Source organism: Nerophis ophidion, linkage group LG08 (assembly GCF_033978795.1).
Source record: "Nerophis ophidion isolate RoL-2023_Sa linkage group LG08, RoL_Noph_v1.0, whole genome shotgun sequence".
In the NCBI taxonomy this organism is placed as follows: domain Eukaryota; kingdom Metazoa; phylum Chordata; class Actinopteri; order Syngnathiformes; family Syngnathidae; genus Nerophis; species Nerophis ophidion.
Window position 1 is genome coordinate 18886752 of NC_084618.1, and position 18523 is coordinate 18905274.

An 18523-nucleotide genomic window follows, 5' to 3' on the forward strand; every position below is an offset into this window, starting at 1 on the left:
ATTGTCTTTTATCAACTAGTCGTGTCTTTTTACTCTTATTCTACATTAGTATTGTTTTTTTATTGACTAGTCATGCCTTTTTACTCTTATTCTACACACTAGTATTGTCTCTAATCGACTAGTCATGTCTTTTTGTTCTTATTTTACACACTAGTATTGTCTTTTTTTGATTAGTCATGACTTTTTAATCTTATTTTTTTTTACTATTTTTTATTTTTACTCTTATTTTACACACTAGTATAATCTTTTATCGACTAGTAATGTCTTTGCTTACAACAAAATCAGTGTAAAAAGGTGCGAAAAGGAACAATATTGTTTTAAATCATACAAAAAAGAAATAAGGACACATTGACAAACTATAGAGAGCAAGATCATTTCATTTCTGTCTGTTCAACATTATACTTATTATTATTACTTATTATTTATGATTAGTTCATATCCACATGATTTAAAAAAATAAAAAATTATGCAATTTACATATACCAAGTTAAATGAAAATGTAATTGGAATAAACTACAAGTACCATTATAATTTACTTCATATAATTTTATTGTATATTGAACATGTTATGTTTTCATATAGGATAAAACAAATGTGAAGTTTTCATTATTACACTCTACTTTTCAATTTTCTTCTATTCAGACAATATTTTCAGTACAATGATTTTTTTTGTTGTAAAGATTCCATCAGTTGTACTGAAAACATTGTCTGGCTTGAAGAAAATGTAAAAATATATGAATGAGAATGCATAATGAAACGTTTTAGCTATTGTGTGGCCTCATAAAATTTTATTTGTATTTAAAATATTAAGCCATCTATTTCTTTACTTATTTTTATATCATATCAATTTATTCTTATTTTTCAAAAAATTTTATTATCTTTTTTCAATTATATTTTATATATTTGTTAAAAAAAATTCTACATGTTTTAAATAATTTTAATTACTCCCGTTTTTAAAAAAAAAGACTGTACTTGTAATATTATCACACACATTTTCTTTAACATTTTGACTTTTGCTCAATATATGACTATTTTCATAGCATTATCACTTCGTTTTTCTGTTATTAATGTAACAACATGTTATTATTAGAGTAAATTACGACACTATTTCTCTGTGTTAATTTACGGTTCTATTTATATTCTAACCTTAATTTTTTTTCAATATTTACATACTAATTCAGTACATTTTGTTCAGTTTTACTGAGGGAACTGAAAGGACGATTGAGGCAATTTAAAAAGTTAACAATTTTTAGTAGCTAAAGGCCAATTGTCTAATTTTATTTTGATAAACATTTCTCTAATCTTCAGGATGAGGAACTGGACGGAAGAGGCGATCGAACCAGCAACCACGCCCGCGCCGAACGCCAACAAGGTCCACCGAACACCTCGGCGGAGCAGGAAGTACTTTGTCAACGGTCCAAGTGATGCAGTTACAGTTACAGCACAGGTGCATCACAACCATTTCTCATATTGAGACAGTGCAAGAGAAAGAACCACAAGTTAATCCCTGCCAAGGAATATTCATCACCAGGCTGGAACAGGTCGTTGCGGTCTAAAACCCCGTCCATTTCTTGAAAGTAAGACGCTAAAAAGTAGTTGCCATGATTTGAACGTGTTGTGCCATATTAGGTCCTAGAATAATTCCACCTGAACAGCCTCGATGTCTTCCTCCTTAATGCCACCACCCAAGCGCCTTGCACACGTACTGTTGCCTCCTGAGGAGCGGAGTGGTATTACAGGATACTTTTCCATTCATAACGCCCTATTTGTTACGCAAAGAGAGAATTTACACCGCTGTGTGGACGTGTGGCAGAACTGTTTGCGAACGCCTATCTCAGTATGTCCATGCACTCATTTGTGTGTCTGTATCTCAATCTGTGCCTCTATAATTCCATTCATGTGTCCGTCTACTAATTTTTGTGTCTGTATCTCAATCTGTGTGCCTGTAATGCGATTTGCGTGTGTGTCTGTATCTCAATCTGTAATCCCATTTGCTTGTCTGTCTACTAATTTGTGTCTATCGCAATCTGTCGTCTACTAATTTGTGTGTCTGTATCTCAACCTCAATCTGTGCGTCTGTAATCCTATTCACGTGTTCATCTAATTTGTGTGTCTGTATCTCAATCTGTCCGTCTAATTTGTGTGTTTTAATTTCAATCTGTGCGTCTGTAATCCCATTCACGTGTCTGTCTACTAATTTGTGTGTCCGTATCTCAATCTGTCCGTCTACTAATTTGAGTCTGTATCTCAATCCGTCTACTAATTTGTGTGTCTGTTTGAATCTGTGTGTCTGTGATTAAATCTGTGCGTCTGTAATCCCATTCACTTGTTCGTCTACTAATTTGTGTCTGTATCTCAATCCGTCTACTAATTTATGAGTCTGTATCTCAATCCGTCGTCTACTAATTTGTGTGTCTGTATCGCAATCCGTGCATCTGTAATCCCATTCACTTGTCCATCTACTAATTTGTTTGTCTGTATCTCAATCTGTCCGTCTACTAATTTGAGTCTGTATCTCAATCCGTCATATACTAATTTGTGTGTCTGTATCTCAATCTGTGCATCTTTTATCCCATTTGCGTGTCCGTCTACTAATTTATGTCTGTATCTCAATCTGTCGTCTACTAATTTGTGTGTCTATCTCAATCTGTGCATCTGTAATCCCATTTGCGTGTCCGTCTACTAATTTGTGTCTGTATATCAATCTGTCGTCTACTAATTTGTGTGTTTGTATCTCAATCTGTGCGTCTGTAATCCCATTCACGTGTCCATCTACTAATTTGTGTGTCTGTATCTCAATCTGTCCATCTAATTTGTGTGTTTTAATTTCAATTTGTGCGTCTGTAATCCCATTCACGTGTCTGTCTACTAATTTGTGTGTCTGTATCTCAAACTGTCCGTCTACTAATTGAGTCTGTATCTCAATCCGTCGTATACTAATTTGTGTGTCTATCTCAATCTGTGCGTCTGTAATCCCATTTGCGTGTCCGTCTACTAATTTGTGTCTATATCTCAATCTGTCATCTACTAATTTGTGTTTGTATCTCAATCTATGCGTCTGTAATCCCATTCACGTGTCCATCTACTAATTTGTGTGTCTGTATCTCAATCTGTCCGTCTAATTTTTGTGTTTTGATTTCAATCTGTGCGTCTGTAATCCCATTCTCGTGTCGGTCTACTAATTTGTGTGTGTCTGTATCTCAATCTGTCCGTCTACTTATTTATGAGTCCGTATCTCAATCCGTCGTCTACTAATTTGTGTGTCTGTATCGCAATCTGTGCATCTGTAATCCCATTCACTTGTCCATCTACTAATTTGTTTGTCTGTATCTCAATCTGTCCGTCTACTAATTTGAGTCTGTATCTCAATCCGTCATATACTAATTTGTGTGTCTGTATCTCAATCTGTGCATCTTTTATCCCATTTGCGTGTCCGTCTACTAATTTATGTCTGTATCTCAATCTGTCGTCTACTAATTTGTTTGTTTGTATCTCAATTTGTGCGTCTGTAATCCCGTTCATGTGTCCATCTACTAATTTGTGTTTCTGTATCTCAATTTGTCCGTCTATTTTGTGTGTTTTAATTTCAATCTGTGCGTCTGTAATCCCATTCACGTGTCTGTCTACTAAATAATGTGTCTGTATTTCAATCTGTCCGTCTACTAATTTATGAGTCTGTATCTCAATCCGGCTACTAATTTGTGTGTCTGTATCTCAATCTGTGCGTCTGTAATCCCATTCTCGTGTCCGTCTACTAATTTGTGTGTCTGTATCTCAATTTGTCCGTTTACTAATTTATGAGTCTGTATCTCAATCCGTCGTCTACTAATTTGTGTGTCTGTATCTCAATCTGTGCATCTATAATCCCATTCACGTGTCCGTCTACTAGTTTGTGTGTTTTAATCTCAATCGGTGTGTCTGTAATCCCATTCACGTGTCTGTCTACTAATTTGTGTGTCTGTATCTCAATCTGTCTACTAATTTGTGTTTGTATCTCAATCTGTGCTCCTGTAATCCCATTCACTGGTCCGTCTACTAATTTGTGTGTCTGTATTTCAATTTGTGCGTCTGTAATTCCATTCACGTGTCCGTCTACTAATTTGTGTGTCTGTATCTCAATCTTTGTGTCTGCAATCCCATTCACGTTTCCGTCTAGTAATTTGTGTGTCTGTATCTCAATCTGTGCATCTATAATCCCATTTGCGTGTCCGTCTACTAATTTGTGTGTCTGTATTTCAATCTCTGCGTCTGTAATCCCATTCACGTGTCCGTCTACTAATTTGTTTATCTGTATCTCAATCTGTACAGACACACAAATTAGTATAAGGACACGTGGATCGGATTACACACACAGATTGGTGTACGGACACACAAATTAGTACACAGAAAAGTAGATCGGATTATGGACACGCAAATTAGTGCACAGACATGTGGATGGGACTACACGTACACAAATTGCGATAGACACACAAATTGGTCCATAAACCGATGGATTGGATTACACATTCACAAATTGGGATACAAACACAAATTAGTGCACAGACACGAGTGTCAGATTGGGGTACGGACACACAAATTATTACACAGACATGTGGATTGGATTACACGTTCACAAATTGAGATACAGACACAAATTAGTGCACAGACAAGCAGATTGAATTACACACACACAGATTGGGGTACAGATGCAAAAGTTTGTGCACAGACACGTGGATGGGATTACACACACAGATTGAGATACAGACACACAAATTAGTGCACGAACCGGTGGATCGGATTACATGTGCACAAATTGAGATACAAACATGTAGATTGAATTACATACACAAATTGATACAGACACAAAAAGTAGTGCACAGACGTGGATCGAATTACACGTACGCAAATTGAGATACAGACACAAATTAGTGCACAGACGTGTGAATGGGATTACATGTGCACAAATTGAGATACATACACAAATAACTGCACAGACAGGTGGATCAGATCACATGTGCACAAATTGAGATAGACATGTGGATCGGATTACACGTACACAAATTGAGATACAGACACGTGGATCAGATTACACATGTACACAAATTGATACAGACACACAAATTAGTGCACAGACACGTAGATCGAATTACATACGTACACAAATTGCTACAGACACACAAATTGGTGCTCAGACACGTGGATCGGATTACACATACACAAATTGAGTTACAGACACAAATTAGTGCACAAATAGGTGGATCGGATTACATGTGCACAAATTGAGATACAGACACATGGATCGAATTACATACGTACACAAATTGCTACAGACACACAAATTGGTGCACAGACACATGGATGGGATTACACGTACACAAATTGATACAGACACACACATGAGTGCACCGACACGTGGATGGGATTACACGTATACAAATTGCTACAGACACACAAATTGGTGCACAGACACGTGGATCGGATTACACGTACACAAATTGAGTTACAGACACAAATGAGTGCACAAATAGGTGGATCAAATTACATGTGCACAAATTGAGATACAGATACGTGGATCGGATTACACACGTACACAAATTGATACAGACACACAAATTAGTGCACAGACACATGGATGGGATTACACGTACACAAATTGATACAGACACAAATGAGTGCACAGACACGCGGATGGGATTACACGTATACAAATTGCTACAGACACACAAATTGGTGCACAGACACGTGGATCGGATTACACGCACACAAATTGAGTTACAGACACAAATTAGTGCACAAATAGGTGGATCAAATTACATGTGCACAAATTGAGATACGGTTACGTGGATCGGATTACACACGTACACAAATTGAGATACAGACACACGAATTAGTGCACAGACACATGGATGGGATTACACGTACACAAATTGATACAGATACAAATGAGTGCACAGACACGTGGATGGGATTACACGTATACAAATTGCTACAGACACACAAATTGGTGCACAGACACGTGGATCGGATTACACGCACACAAATTGAGTTACAGACACAAATTAGTGCACAAATAGGTGGATCAAATTACATGTGCACAAATTGAGATACAGATACGTGGATCGGATTACACACATACACAAATTGAGATACAGACACACAAATTAGTGCACAGACACCTGGATCGGATTACACGTACACAAATTGAGTTACAGACACAAATTAGTGCACAAATAGGTGGATCAAATTACATGTGCACAAATTGAGATACAGATACGTGGATCGGATTACACACGTACACAAATTGAGATACAGCCACACAAATTAGTGCACAGACACCTGGAAAGGATTACACATACACAAATTAAGATCCAGACACACAAATTAGTGCACAAATAGGTATGGGATACACGCACACGAATTGAGATCCAGACACATAAACTAGTGCACAAATAGGTGGACCGGATTACACGTGCACAAATTGGGATACAGACACACAAATTAGTGCACAAATAGGTGGATGTGATTACATGTACACAAATTGTGATAGACACAAATTAGTGCACAGACTAATGGATTACGATTGATATAGGCATTTGCAAATAGTTTGGCTACAATATTATGTCCATAGGGCTGACTTGAGTGTAGCTGTGATGATTTGTTACTGTACAAGCAGCTCTTATTCACTCCAGATGTGCACTTCAATGCCAATTCATGATCGATATTTACATGTCATACTATTTCTATACAGTATAAATGTACATAGGTCACTTATAGTTACTAATTCATTGTACTGTCCTTTTAAAAATGGTATATATCAATATATATATATATATATATATATACATGTATATTTTTTAACGGGTGGCAAAAATATTGGGACATCCAGTCCACTTTATAAGGGGAGCAAAAGCGGTTTCCATCTTCTGGTAAAAAATCATTTTCTTCATTTTACTTGGTTGAGGTACTGTCTTAATACTTTTGTGTACGTCAAATAAGTACTAATACATGTTCATAGTATACAGTACTGCGATGCCCATAGCCTTACCCAAGTTCCAGAGGAACCTCCAAGGTAGAACTTGAAAAAGAAGCTCACATAAAAGTGGCCCCTAAATGTAATGACAAGCGAGTATGAGGACGCATACAGAGACTTTAGAACTGGGGTGCCCAAACCTTTTTCCACTGAGGGCCACACCCTGACGTGAAAGGGTGTGGGGGCCAATTTGGTAGTTTTCACCCTCAAAACCAGTACGATATACGTTTGTTTTCAAAGAACTTAAAATGCAATTTTGGTGGAAATCTCCTGTGAATGCTGAAGAGCCAAACTGAAATGCTAACAGTTAGCACACTGGACAGGCAGCGTCATGTAACAAAAAATATGAGCTAAAAATAGTATTATGCTAACATGCTTAGTTAGCTTTAATGAAATAACAAAACATAACCCTGAGGTGTATACTTGAAAAGTAGTAAAAAGGCTTACATGCTAATGTTAGCGTGCTAAGATGCTAACTATAACGTCAGTCAAGTGCCAAAATTCAGTTTACCTTGAAAAATATGTTTAATGCTACCCTGTTAAAGTTAGCACTTATCAAATACTAAAATATAACTAAAGTGTATACCTACAAAATAAGATTTTTAAAAAAATAGCATACTAACATTAGCATGCTATCAGGTATCATGCGACCAAGTAACGAAATATTTGACGCTGAGGTATATTCCTGCAAAATTAGTAAACAATCTTGCATGCTAATGTTAGCATGCACAAGATGCTAACTGTAATGTGTCAAGTACCAAAATATATTACCCGTAATTATGTACCTGAAAAATATGTTTAAAATGTTAGCCTGAGTTTAGTACCAAAATATGACTGAATTAGCCCAAAAAATAATAGCATATTAACATTAGCATGCTAACAAAATATTTGACACTGAGGTGTATTCCTGCAAAAATTAGCAAAAATAAATCTAAAATGTTAATAGCAGAATGCTAACAATTGGGCCAGGGGCTGTTAAACAATTAGATACGGGCCCTTGAGCCGCACTTTGGACACCCCAGCTTTAGAGGTTCCACTGTTAGCCACCGCTCATGTTGGGACATTCCCACAACACAATCGATGTCGACTGAATGCTTGACAGCGACTTTTGAACACTGACGCGATGGTTGGAAACAAAACACACAAAAATCCTGTGTGTGTTCTTTATGATGCTAACAAACCTTGTTTACTTGTTGCATCTTGTTTATAAACAATAAAGTGATTTTATTAAGTCAAACAGAAGCCTGGCTTTGAAGTTTGTACAAAAACTATTCTAAAAGACGTGGATGCAACACTTGATTTTGATTCCATTTTGACTCAAAGATTTACTTTTAATAGTCACAACCCCTATTCCTCAAATATTGTTCACAAATCTGTCTAAATCTGTGTTAGTGAGCATTTCTTCTTTTCCGAGATAATCCCTCCCACCTCACAGGTGTGGCACATCAAGGTGCTGATTAAACATGATTGCACTGGTGTGCCTTAGGTTACCCGCGATGAAAGGCTACTCTGAAATGCGCAGTTTTATCGCGCAGCACAATGCCACAGATGTCGCAAGTTTTGAGGGAGCGTGCATTTGGTATGCTAACTGCAGGAATGTCCACCAGAGCTGTTGCCCGTGATTTGAATGTTTATTTTTCTACCATAAGGCATTTCTAAGAATTTGGCAGTAGATCCAACCGGCTTTACAACCGCAGACCACGTGTAACCACACCAGTCCAGGACCTCCACATCCAGCAGGTGCACCTCTATGATGGTCCGAGCCCAGCCACCCGGACAGCTGCTGCGACAAGTGGTTTGCATAACCAAATCATTTCTCAGGGAAGCTCATCTGCATGCTCGTCGTCCTCATCGCGGTCTGCAGTTCGTCATCGTATCCGATTTGAGTGGGCAAAGGCTCACATTCGATGGTTTCTTGCACTTTGGAGAAGGTTGTATCTTTTCACAAACCTATCACGGTTTTCACTGCTCAGGGCAGAAGTCAGACGTGTGGAAGAGCGGTTCGCTGATGTCAATCTAAGTCTAAATTAAATCCGACCATACTAGGAGCATTAACTGATGAAGTCTACTTGTTTGAGAGGTTGAAGGTCTTCTGAGACAAACTGCACAGTCCAGATGTGATGGATTGAACGCCATGACAATACAATAATCTGCTGAATGAGAACATCAACAAGCATAACCTAACATCAAGTTTAGATATTGTAATTTCCAGGTACAAAACTTGTGGCTTTAATTTATCTCCATAGATGTCAATATAAACAGGGTAAAAATAGTCGGATACTTAGTCAATGACCTGTTTCTGAAAATGGATGTCATATCTCCATATTGGGGTCTGAAAATCCTTTCTTGGACTCACTTCTCAGATCTGGACTTTGTGCGCGGGTGTGCCACACCAAGACCTGCAGGTCAGAAGAACAAAACATTGGTATGATTTCAAGCTGGTGGTGAGCATGCTTTGCATTACCTCGGTGCAGTTATTCGCTTTGGGCTCCAAGTCTTGGAGGGTGACCAGCTGCGTTAGTATACTGCTCTCCTGGTATCCTCCCATTGCGTGCAGGTCGAAATTAGCCTGAGGCTTTGACAGGATGAGCTGCAGGTTGACCGCAAAGCCGGCCATGTCGATGGCAAAAGGTCGCCTCCGGTCGTGTGCAACCTTCCAGCCGTACACTTTCCCCATGGCGTTTACTTTGGGGGACTCGTACAGAATTTGTCCCGCGAATGCGACGGGCCACACTGAGACGGTTCTGGTCCATCACATCTGGTGCATGGTTGGAGACAAACATTTGGCCACTCATCGATTTGACATTCAAAGCAGTTCATGATCACAGAAGTCATGCTGACAACCCGTCAAGTCGAGTCTCTGTCCAAGTGCACGTAAAACTTTGAGTAAGCACAAACCTCAGAATTCGATGCACACTTCTTTCTCTCTCTGTACTTGAAGGCGGTCACATTCCCCTCCCCTCTCTGTTTCTGCCCGCTTGCTTCTTTGTCTTCTCTATACTAAAGCAATTCAAGATTAGAGTCCGGCCCACTTGGGAATAGACTTTCCTTCATGTGGCCCCTGGGCTAAAATGAGTTTGACACCCCTGGTTTACGTGATCAAGCGCGTGACTTGCTTGCCAAAACACCAGGGGCAGCGTTTTCCTGAAAGGGAGCAACCACAGCTCTTGTTGAGCAGCGATACAATGGCTACTTTCAAGGGAGGAGCACCACTTACGCTGTAGCCTAAAGAAGCCCGTAGTCTCTGAGAGGGATGTGACGTTCGCGAGTGAATCGAGTCTTTCAAACGGCGCTCTTTAAAGAACGATGAGAATCTATCGTCAGCCGTGAGCTGTTAGTCTGGGAACCGTATTTTCTGCAGATACGGTTTTACTCTGTTGGCAATTAATTCATCTGTTGGTAAGTGAGTCGCAGACTTTGTGCGGGCCACACAGTCTACATTTATTTAGTACTGGAAATGTTAATGCATTTTAAAATACCTCCCCAAGAATTCGGATGTCGCTGGAGTCTCGCAACGTCATCAACCCTCGCTGTTTGCTGGCAGTGACACAAAGCCGATCCGGCAACCGTTCGTTTACTTTCAAAATGCCGCCCCATGAGATGTTTGGCTTTGTTCGGGCTCCTTTTGTCCGCCTGTCTTCATTAAGGAAGAAAACAGACCCTTTTGTTGTCGTTTCTGAAGCGGGATCTCTGGGTTTCTGGTCGGCCATCGTTCTCCTTGCACTCGATTGTGTAGGGAGGTCTGCGAGCTTACTTCGCTTCGAGGGACATACTTTGCCCTTCTCCCTACCTGATGGATAATTCGAACACCCGTTGATTGGCGTGAACGTGCAAAACCAAAGAGGAGGGCGAAAACCAGGGCAGGGGAGGGGTATTCGAATTGAGCCTAAAACAAGGAGGAAATGGAAGAATTTGGATTGAGCCTTCGTTCGGGAGATGCTTTTTCCTTCCTTCATCCCCCCACGGTTATCTTTCCTTCCTTTTTTATAAGGGGCACCTCCCCTTTGGCGACCCATCGGTCTTCCTGTTCTGTAAACCCCTGTAACTTTGTCGTATTTCTGCTCTTGGATGGTTGTACTGAAAACTAATGTAGTTGTCCTTTTTTAAGTGCAACGACAATAAAGTCCTATACTTCTAAATAAAAACATACATTTAATATAGTCATTTGGACAAAGATTCAACCAACAGAGGGCTGAATCGTAAAGAAGTGTTCTTCATCTCCGCAACAGTTCTCAGTCATGGTGGAGCTGACACTATGATCGGTCAAATATTGACATTCAAATTTCAATTATTTTTAGTAGCTATGAAGTAATTCCCTCCATCCATCCTTTCATCCATTTTCTTCCACTACCTGAGGTCGGGTTGCATTGGAAGCAGCCTAAGTAGAGAAGCCTAGACTTTCCTCTCCTCAGCCACTTCATCCAGCTCCTCTTGGGGGATTCCTGAGGCATTCCCAGGCCAGTTGGGAGACATAGCTCCCCTAACGTGTCCTGGGTCTTCCAAGTGGTCTCCTGTGGGTCAGATGTGCCCTAAACACCTCCCCAGGGAGGCGTTTGGGGGGCATCCTGACCATATGAAGTAATACATAATTCTGCTTTCAGTATGTTCTTTTAAACTGCTTTTGTTCTTAGTTTTAGTTATATATGCAAAAGTACATTTTTACATTTCATTCCTTTACTGTATTTACACATTTCAGTATGTAAAACAATCAATATTCTCCATAAATTATGTTGATATTCTGGGTGTGATCACCTCATCAAACAGTTTCAGGCTGTAAGTGTTGTCATCGTCTGCAAAGTAGACCACGCCAAGATGTCCTTCGTTCACAGTGAAGGTCTCCCGCAGCCACTCCAAGGCCATATTTCTTTGTAAGGTCCCCTTTCCGTAGAGTTTGATTAACGTAGGCGTCGGCACATTGAGGTGGGTGTAGGGGAGTCCTGTCGACCGAAGGAGACGACTGACCAGATGCGTCCGGTTTTGCGAATCCTCCACCACGATCCAATGCAGGTTGTCCACATTGAGAAAAGTGTTGGCCACACGAGTCAGTTCGGCCTTCTGTAATGGTCGGGCGTAGGTGGGCGTGATGGCGTAGATGAATGGCAGGCTGGGGGAACCGCCATAGCTTCTGTGTCCTACGTCAGAAAACCATGAGAAATACAAAACACTGATTTATAGATACCCAGAACTCTTGTAGATACTGGTACGGTAACGACAAAGGCGGAGTCGAGACTGAGGTAAAATGTGAACCAGAAATTATTGAATACAACAAATGTGAAGTTAACAGTTGAACCAAAAGCAAAGCTAACATAAATTTCTAAATCAAACAAAGGTCCAAGACACATAATAAGCAGAGGAGTCCTGAGTCCTAGGGAATCCCATCTTGAGTCCTAGGGAATCCCATCTTGAGTCCTAGGGATCCCATCTTAAATCCTCCATTCCTAAAACCACAACGAGGTGCAGCTGTGTCTCCTGCAGACAAGGCAGTGGGTGTGAGAGAAGAGAGGGAGGCAAGGGGGTCGAGAGACAAGAAGTGGCCAGGCCGGCCTCCACTCTGAAACCACTCTCACAATACCTCCACTCCTGTAGTCAAACAGCTTTGAAATTATGCAAAGGACTCGGGTTGCCAACCGTCCCTTGAAAAACGGAATCATCCCTTATTTGGAAACACAAGTAACTGGACAGAGAATCAGTACCTCCAAGTGCGAGTCCATGGTTCTCGCCCAGAAAAGGGTCGAATGCCATTTCCGGGTTGGGGAGGAGATCTTGCCCCATGTGGAGGAGTTCAAGTACTTCGGAGTCTTGTTTACGAGTAAGGGAAGAGTGGATCGTGAGATCGATTGGGGGATCGGTGCGGCGTCTTCAGTAATGCGGACGCTGTATTGATCCGTTGTGGTGAAGAAGGAGCCGAGCCGGAAGGCAAAGCTCTCAATTTACTGGTTGATCTATGTTCCCATCCTCACCTATGGTCATGAGCTTTGGGTTATGACCGAAAAGACAAGCTTTCGGGTGCAAGCGGCCAAAATGAGTTTCCTCCGCCGGGTGGCGGGTGTCTCCCTTAGAGATAGGGTGAGAAGCTCTGTCATCTGGGAGGAGCTCAAAGCAAAGCCACTGCTCCTCCACATTGAGAGGAGCCAGATGAGGTGGTTAGGGCATCTGGTCAGGATGCCACCCGAACGCCTCCCTAGGGAGGTGTTTAGGGCACGTCCGACCGGTAGGAGGCCACGGGGAAGACCCAGGACACATTGGGAAGACTATGTCTCCCGGCTGGCCTGGGAATTCCTCGGGATCCCCCGGGAGGAGCTGGACAATTTGTTGGGGAGAGGGAAATCTGGGCTTCCCTGGTTAGACTGCTGCCCACGCGACCCGACCTCGGATAAGCGGAGGGAAATGGATGGATAGATGGAGAAAATGGACAGACACGCTAAAAGGATTGTGCTCCTTATTTTGCCCATTTATTCATTTAATGGGCTATGGGGCTGTCAAGTTTGCGGTAGTTTTAATACACACCAACCTTTAGTAAATCCGGGCATGACTTTCATGTGATTACTCATCCTCTCTGTGTCTAACGGGTCGTCAAACTTGCCTGCCGGATCTGGTGTCACCAAAATAATGATTTTACTCTCTGAATTACTCATTTGTACGCTGTAGTATCGACAGTCTGTTTAGTGTACATGTGACATCGTTGTTTTTTTTTTGACGATCAGACTTTAAAGAACCTCTTGCAGCACTTTGACTCGCCACACTGAGAAGTGGGGGCGATTGGGAGCTAGGAGATCCATGTTGCCTGGGAGTTTTGTGGGCCTAAACATGATTTGGTTTGCAGCCCCATTTGGGTCGTTAATACCTACGGTTCTAAAATGGGGATGGTAAATCATTATGACCTATTTCCGGTAGAAGAACTACAAATATGGCGGATCTCTTAAAAACTACAGAGGAGGCCAAGGAAGGGTGGAGGAGGGTCGCCAAACCATGCCCCTGCAAAAGAAGGGCGGGAGGGATGGCCACCCGTTCAGGCCATGTGCCTGCCCACTCCTTTGACTCTCCGTAACCTCCCGATGACCCCCTGCTCGAATCCCTTAACAAGTTGGCCTTATACTACTCTACTCTGTGCTTTCTTACCTCGTCGTCTATCTTGAAGACCGACAGTGTTGCGGTTCCAAACACTGCTGAGCAGTAATGCCCAAGGCAGCAAAAAGAACAGAGTGGCAAGAATGTGTCCTCTCCTCAACATCTCCGCAGTAGACCCCAGTCAATACCTGCAGGTAAGCAACACACATCACACCGAACTAAGAACCAAAGGACAAGAAAATATACTTTTCAGAGGTTACAGCGAGACAGTGAGCGAAGTGAAGAAAAGTTTATTTAATTGGGTACAAGGGAATAAAAAATAACACCGGTGTGCATGAGCTCGGATATATCGACTGAGGAATAGAGAAGATAAGAGGTGTGACGAACCAGCATCTGCGGGTCCAGGAAGGGTGGAGGAGGGTCGCCACACTATGCCTCTGCCAAGAAGGGCCGGAGGGATGGCCGCCAGCTCAGGCCATGTGCCTCCCCGCAGAGTCAGGAGTGTGTGGGTGAGGAGGCAGTATTTTGATGTAAGTCCTCTTATGTCTTTGTCACTTCTTTTTTCGCCTATGATTGTCTCCTGCTCCTTTGTCCAACGTTGACTTCTGTTCCTACCTGTTTTGGAGAAAACATGGTCACTTCTCGGATGATGTATAGGTCGACTGACGGAATGAGGACACAACATGCCAAAGGGTAAGTAAAAACACACACTAAGTAAATTGTGATGCAATGGTGGAGAATTTCATCCTGCCACAATTTAGCCCCCCAAATTGCCCCGCCGTCCTAATGAGGACAAGTAAGGCCAACTGTTACAACTGCTGGTTCTTCGGTCTAGAGAGAGCTGAAAGGTCGTTGGATAGGCTAGGGCAGGGGTAGGGAACCTATGGCTTTAGAGCCAGATGTGGCTCTTTTGATGACTGCATCTGGCTCTCAGATAAATCTTAGCTGACATTGCTTAACGCGATAATTATGAATAATTTTGCTGGTAATCCCAGTGCTAAAAATAACGTGCAAAATTCAAAAAATTCTCATGCATTTAAATGCATCCATCCGTTTTCTACCGCACCTGTTCAAGAAGTCGCATTAATGGTAAGAAGTATTTTATGTCACGATGGGGGGGGGGTTGCAGCATGCTGCAGGGTCGTTCTCCCAGGAAGGCAGACGGACTACTCGGGACATGGCATTTAGGTAAAAACACGATTTAATTTTAACTAAAAAAATATACAAACAAAAATCGCTCACAGCCGAGGCACAACTTGGGCTAAAAAACAAAGCTAACGCATAAACAGACCAAGAACATAAATCAAACAAAACTTACTTGGCATGGCATGAAGCACGAAACTATGGCAAGGCATGAAACAAGTCAGCACAGGGCGACTGACTGGCAAAGACGAGCTTAAATACTGCCTCTGATTAGTGCTCGGGAAGCAGGTGAGCGGGCATTTTGTCCACCAGAGACAGGTGGACAAAATGAGTAACCAAGGAAACCAGACAAGGGAGTGGAAAAAACAGGAACTTAAAGAGTCCAAAGGACAAACAGCACATGGCCAAACAAAAACATGATCAACAGACATGACAATTTATCTATTATTGGTTAGCTTCAGAATAACAATGTTATTAAAAAGAATAAGAGACTTACTATACTCTAAAAATGTTGGTCTTACTTAAAAATGCACGCATTTAGTTGTACTCAGTGTTAAAAAATATGATATGGATCTCACGGAAATACATTTTGAAATATTTGGCTTTCATGGCTCTCTCAGCCAAAAAGGTTCCCGACCCCTGGGCTAGGGCTAGGGGTGCGTAGCCCAAAATCGAGAGATGAAGGTCTGAACAACCCTGCCAATGCAAACGCTCAACACAAGCACTACTCTAAGGTACCTTCTACACTAAGGTTATCCAGGGTAAATCCCACCGAACCTTATCCTTGTCCACACATCCACAATGGTCATTTAAGACCCCCTCCCCCCTTCTGTCCGCCAAGGCCCGCGACCTAGTGCGCGTGCGCGGAAAAATGCACACGTCTTAGTCACCTCAAGTGTTGCTTTGTGTGCGCGTTCTTAAATTAAATAGTGAATCGCACCGGAGCAATCATAAATTAATAACATTTCAGTTCAATCAATTAATCAATGTTTATTCATATAGCCCTAAATCACAAGTGTCTCAAAGGGCTGCACAAGCCACAACGACATCCGCGGTTCAGCGCCCACATGAGGGCAAGGAAAAATGCACAACCCAGTGGGACGTCGATGACAATGACTATTAGAAACCTTAGAGAGGACCGCAAATGTGGGTAACCCCACCCTCTAGGGGAGACCAAATGCAAAGGACGTCGAGTGGGTCTGATATAATATTGTGAAAGTCCAGTCCATAGTGGATCTAACATAATAGTGAGAGTCTAGTCCATAGTGGGGCCAGCAGAAGACCATCCCGAGCGGAGACGGGTCAGCAGCGATGCACAGACGAGCGGTCCACCCCGGCTCCCGACTCTGGACAGCCAGCACTTCAGTTCGTATCTCTGAATCAATTAATCATCTTCATTGTCTCAATTGAAAAGCTAATGACTAAATTCGAGCCATGGAGCCACTCTTTTGAGTAAGAGATCAATGTTACCTGCTTTTGTCGGACCCTTCGTCTGAGCTGTTGAAGCTTCCTGGTGTGAAGTGTCTAAAAAAAGCAGCTGACTTTACCAGAGGTAGACATTTTCTACCTTCATCAAGTGGGGTTTAGCCCTAACCCATAACTTACGTTTCTAACTCCTGGTATTTGTTGGAGGCTAAATGGCAGAGTCTATTAGGAATGGTTGAAACGACAGTGTTGTATGTGGGAGACAGGGGTTCTCGCAGACCACCTCCTTGGTTCAGGGATGGTTTTTCAGCCTTGACATAGATGGCTCCCCGTCCAGAATGTGTACATGTTTGTTGTCAAAAGAGTGCTGTTTCTCCCTGAGGTGCAGGTAGACCGCCGAGTCTTTGGCCTGAAGACTATGCTGTGCCATGTCTTAGTAGTTGTTTCGTTTCCCGAATATATGAATCAGTGCATTCATCAGTATCAATCAAAGCTTATTTATATAGCCTTTAATCACCAGCACCTCAAAGGGCTACACAAACCACCAACCATCTGAAACTAACATCCGAACAAGGAAAAACCCCAAATGAGAAAAAATGCAAAAACCTTTGGAAGGGGCTGCAGATGTGGGCAGCATACACCAGATTGTATTTGAGGGTGTAGGGTGTCCGGTCTTTAGGATGCACCAGTCTCTGTCTCAGGGTGTTGCTTGCTTTGAAGTGCACTGGGTTGTCGTATTAGTGAATCCTTCGCCCGGGGTTTCCAGATAGACCTGATACAGGGCGGAACCGTCTCTGCAGGGCACGCCCTCCTTGTGTTGAAGTGTAAATAGTTTAAGTTTTGGCACCAGCTTCTGGACTAGGTTTGACCAATCACGTCTAAAATGTCCATGAGCCTTAACTGATGACGCCTACTTGGATGAGAGGATAAACATCTTCTGAGACAAACCAAACAGTCCAGTTTTGATGGATTGAAGGACCTGGATGAATCCGAACATCCATAGACGAGAAGCGCAATGAATGCAGACTGTCCACCCCACAGTCAATGAACTTAATTGCCGGGTTGCATTTCAATGACGTTGAGGCAGAGTTGACTGAGGACTTGGCACCAAACTTGAAGCGGGTTAAGCCAGCTTTTGTGGCAGGGCTTCTTGGCACCAATCCCTCTCAGGTTTGCGCACAGGAAGTCTACAGGACACACAAAATAAAACTCAAGCAAAACAAACTCAATATACAATTTACTGCGTAGGATTTCTGTGACGCAAGTCTGTGAGTGACTGGGGAGAACAAAGAGGCCACAGCAGATCAAAGAACATTTGTCAACACTGTTCAGTTCTTGTAACCTCAGTCCAGACTTAACAGGGGTTAGGGCATGTGCCTCACAATGCGAAGGTCCTGGGTTCGATCCCCGGGCTGGGGGTCTTTCTGTGTGGAGTTTGCTTGATCTGCCCGTGAATGCGTGGGTTCCTTCCGGGTACTCTGGCTTCCTCCCACTTCCAAAGACATGCACCTGGGGATAAGTTGATTGGCAACACTAAATGGTCCCTAGTGTGTGAATGTGAGTGTGAATGTTGTCTGTCTATCTGTGTTGGCCCTGCGATGAGGTGGCGACTTGTCCAGGGTGTACCCCGCCTTCTGCCCGATTGTAGCTGAGATAGGCGCCAGCGACCCCAAAAGGGAATAAGCGGTAAAAAATGGATGGATGCCCGTGACTGCGTGGGTGCCTCCCACTTTGTAGGACATTCACCTGGGGTTAGTTTGATTGGCAACACTAAATAGGCCCTAGTGCAGGGGTGGGGAACCTTTTTTGGCTGAGAGAGCCAAAAAGCCAAATATTTCAAAAAGTATTTCCGTAAGAGCCATATAATATTTTTCTTAT

The 18523-nt window shown here is 42.3% G+C and overlaps 1 protein-coding gene and 1 pseudogene across 5 annotated transcripts in view; one reads left to right on the forward strand and one right to left on the reverse strand.

The window, feature by feature from the left end:
* pnpla7a (patatin-like phospholipase domain containing 7a) overlaps window positions 1-8251 on the forward strand; it is a 123701-nt gene extending 115450 nt beyond the window's left edge. For all 5 annotated transcript variants that reach the window (XM_061907944.1, XM_061907943.1, XM_061907940.1 and 2 more), the window contains one exon: window positions 1309-8251. Coding sequence is in view for 4 of the 5 variants with exons in the window: in XM_061907940.1 (XP_061763924.1) it covers window positions 1309-1425 (117 nt within the window). In the remaining variant the exon portion in view is untranslated. The remainder of the gene's footprint in view (window positions 1-1308) is intronic.
* A 368-nt stretch (window positions 8252-8619) lies between these two features.
* Window positions 8620-17676, reverse strand: LOC133557471 (galactosylgalactosylxylosylprotein 3-beta-glucuronosyltransferase 1-like; annotated as a pseudogene).
* Window positions 17677-18523: the final 847 nt, after the last annotated feature.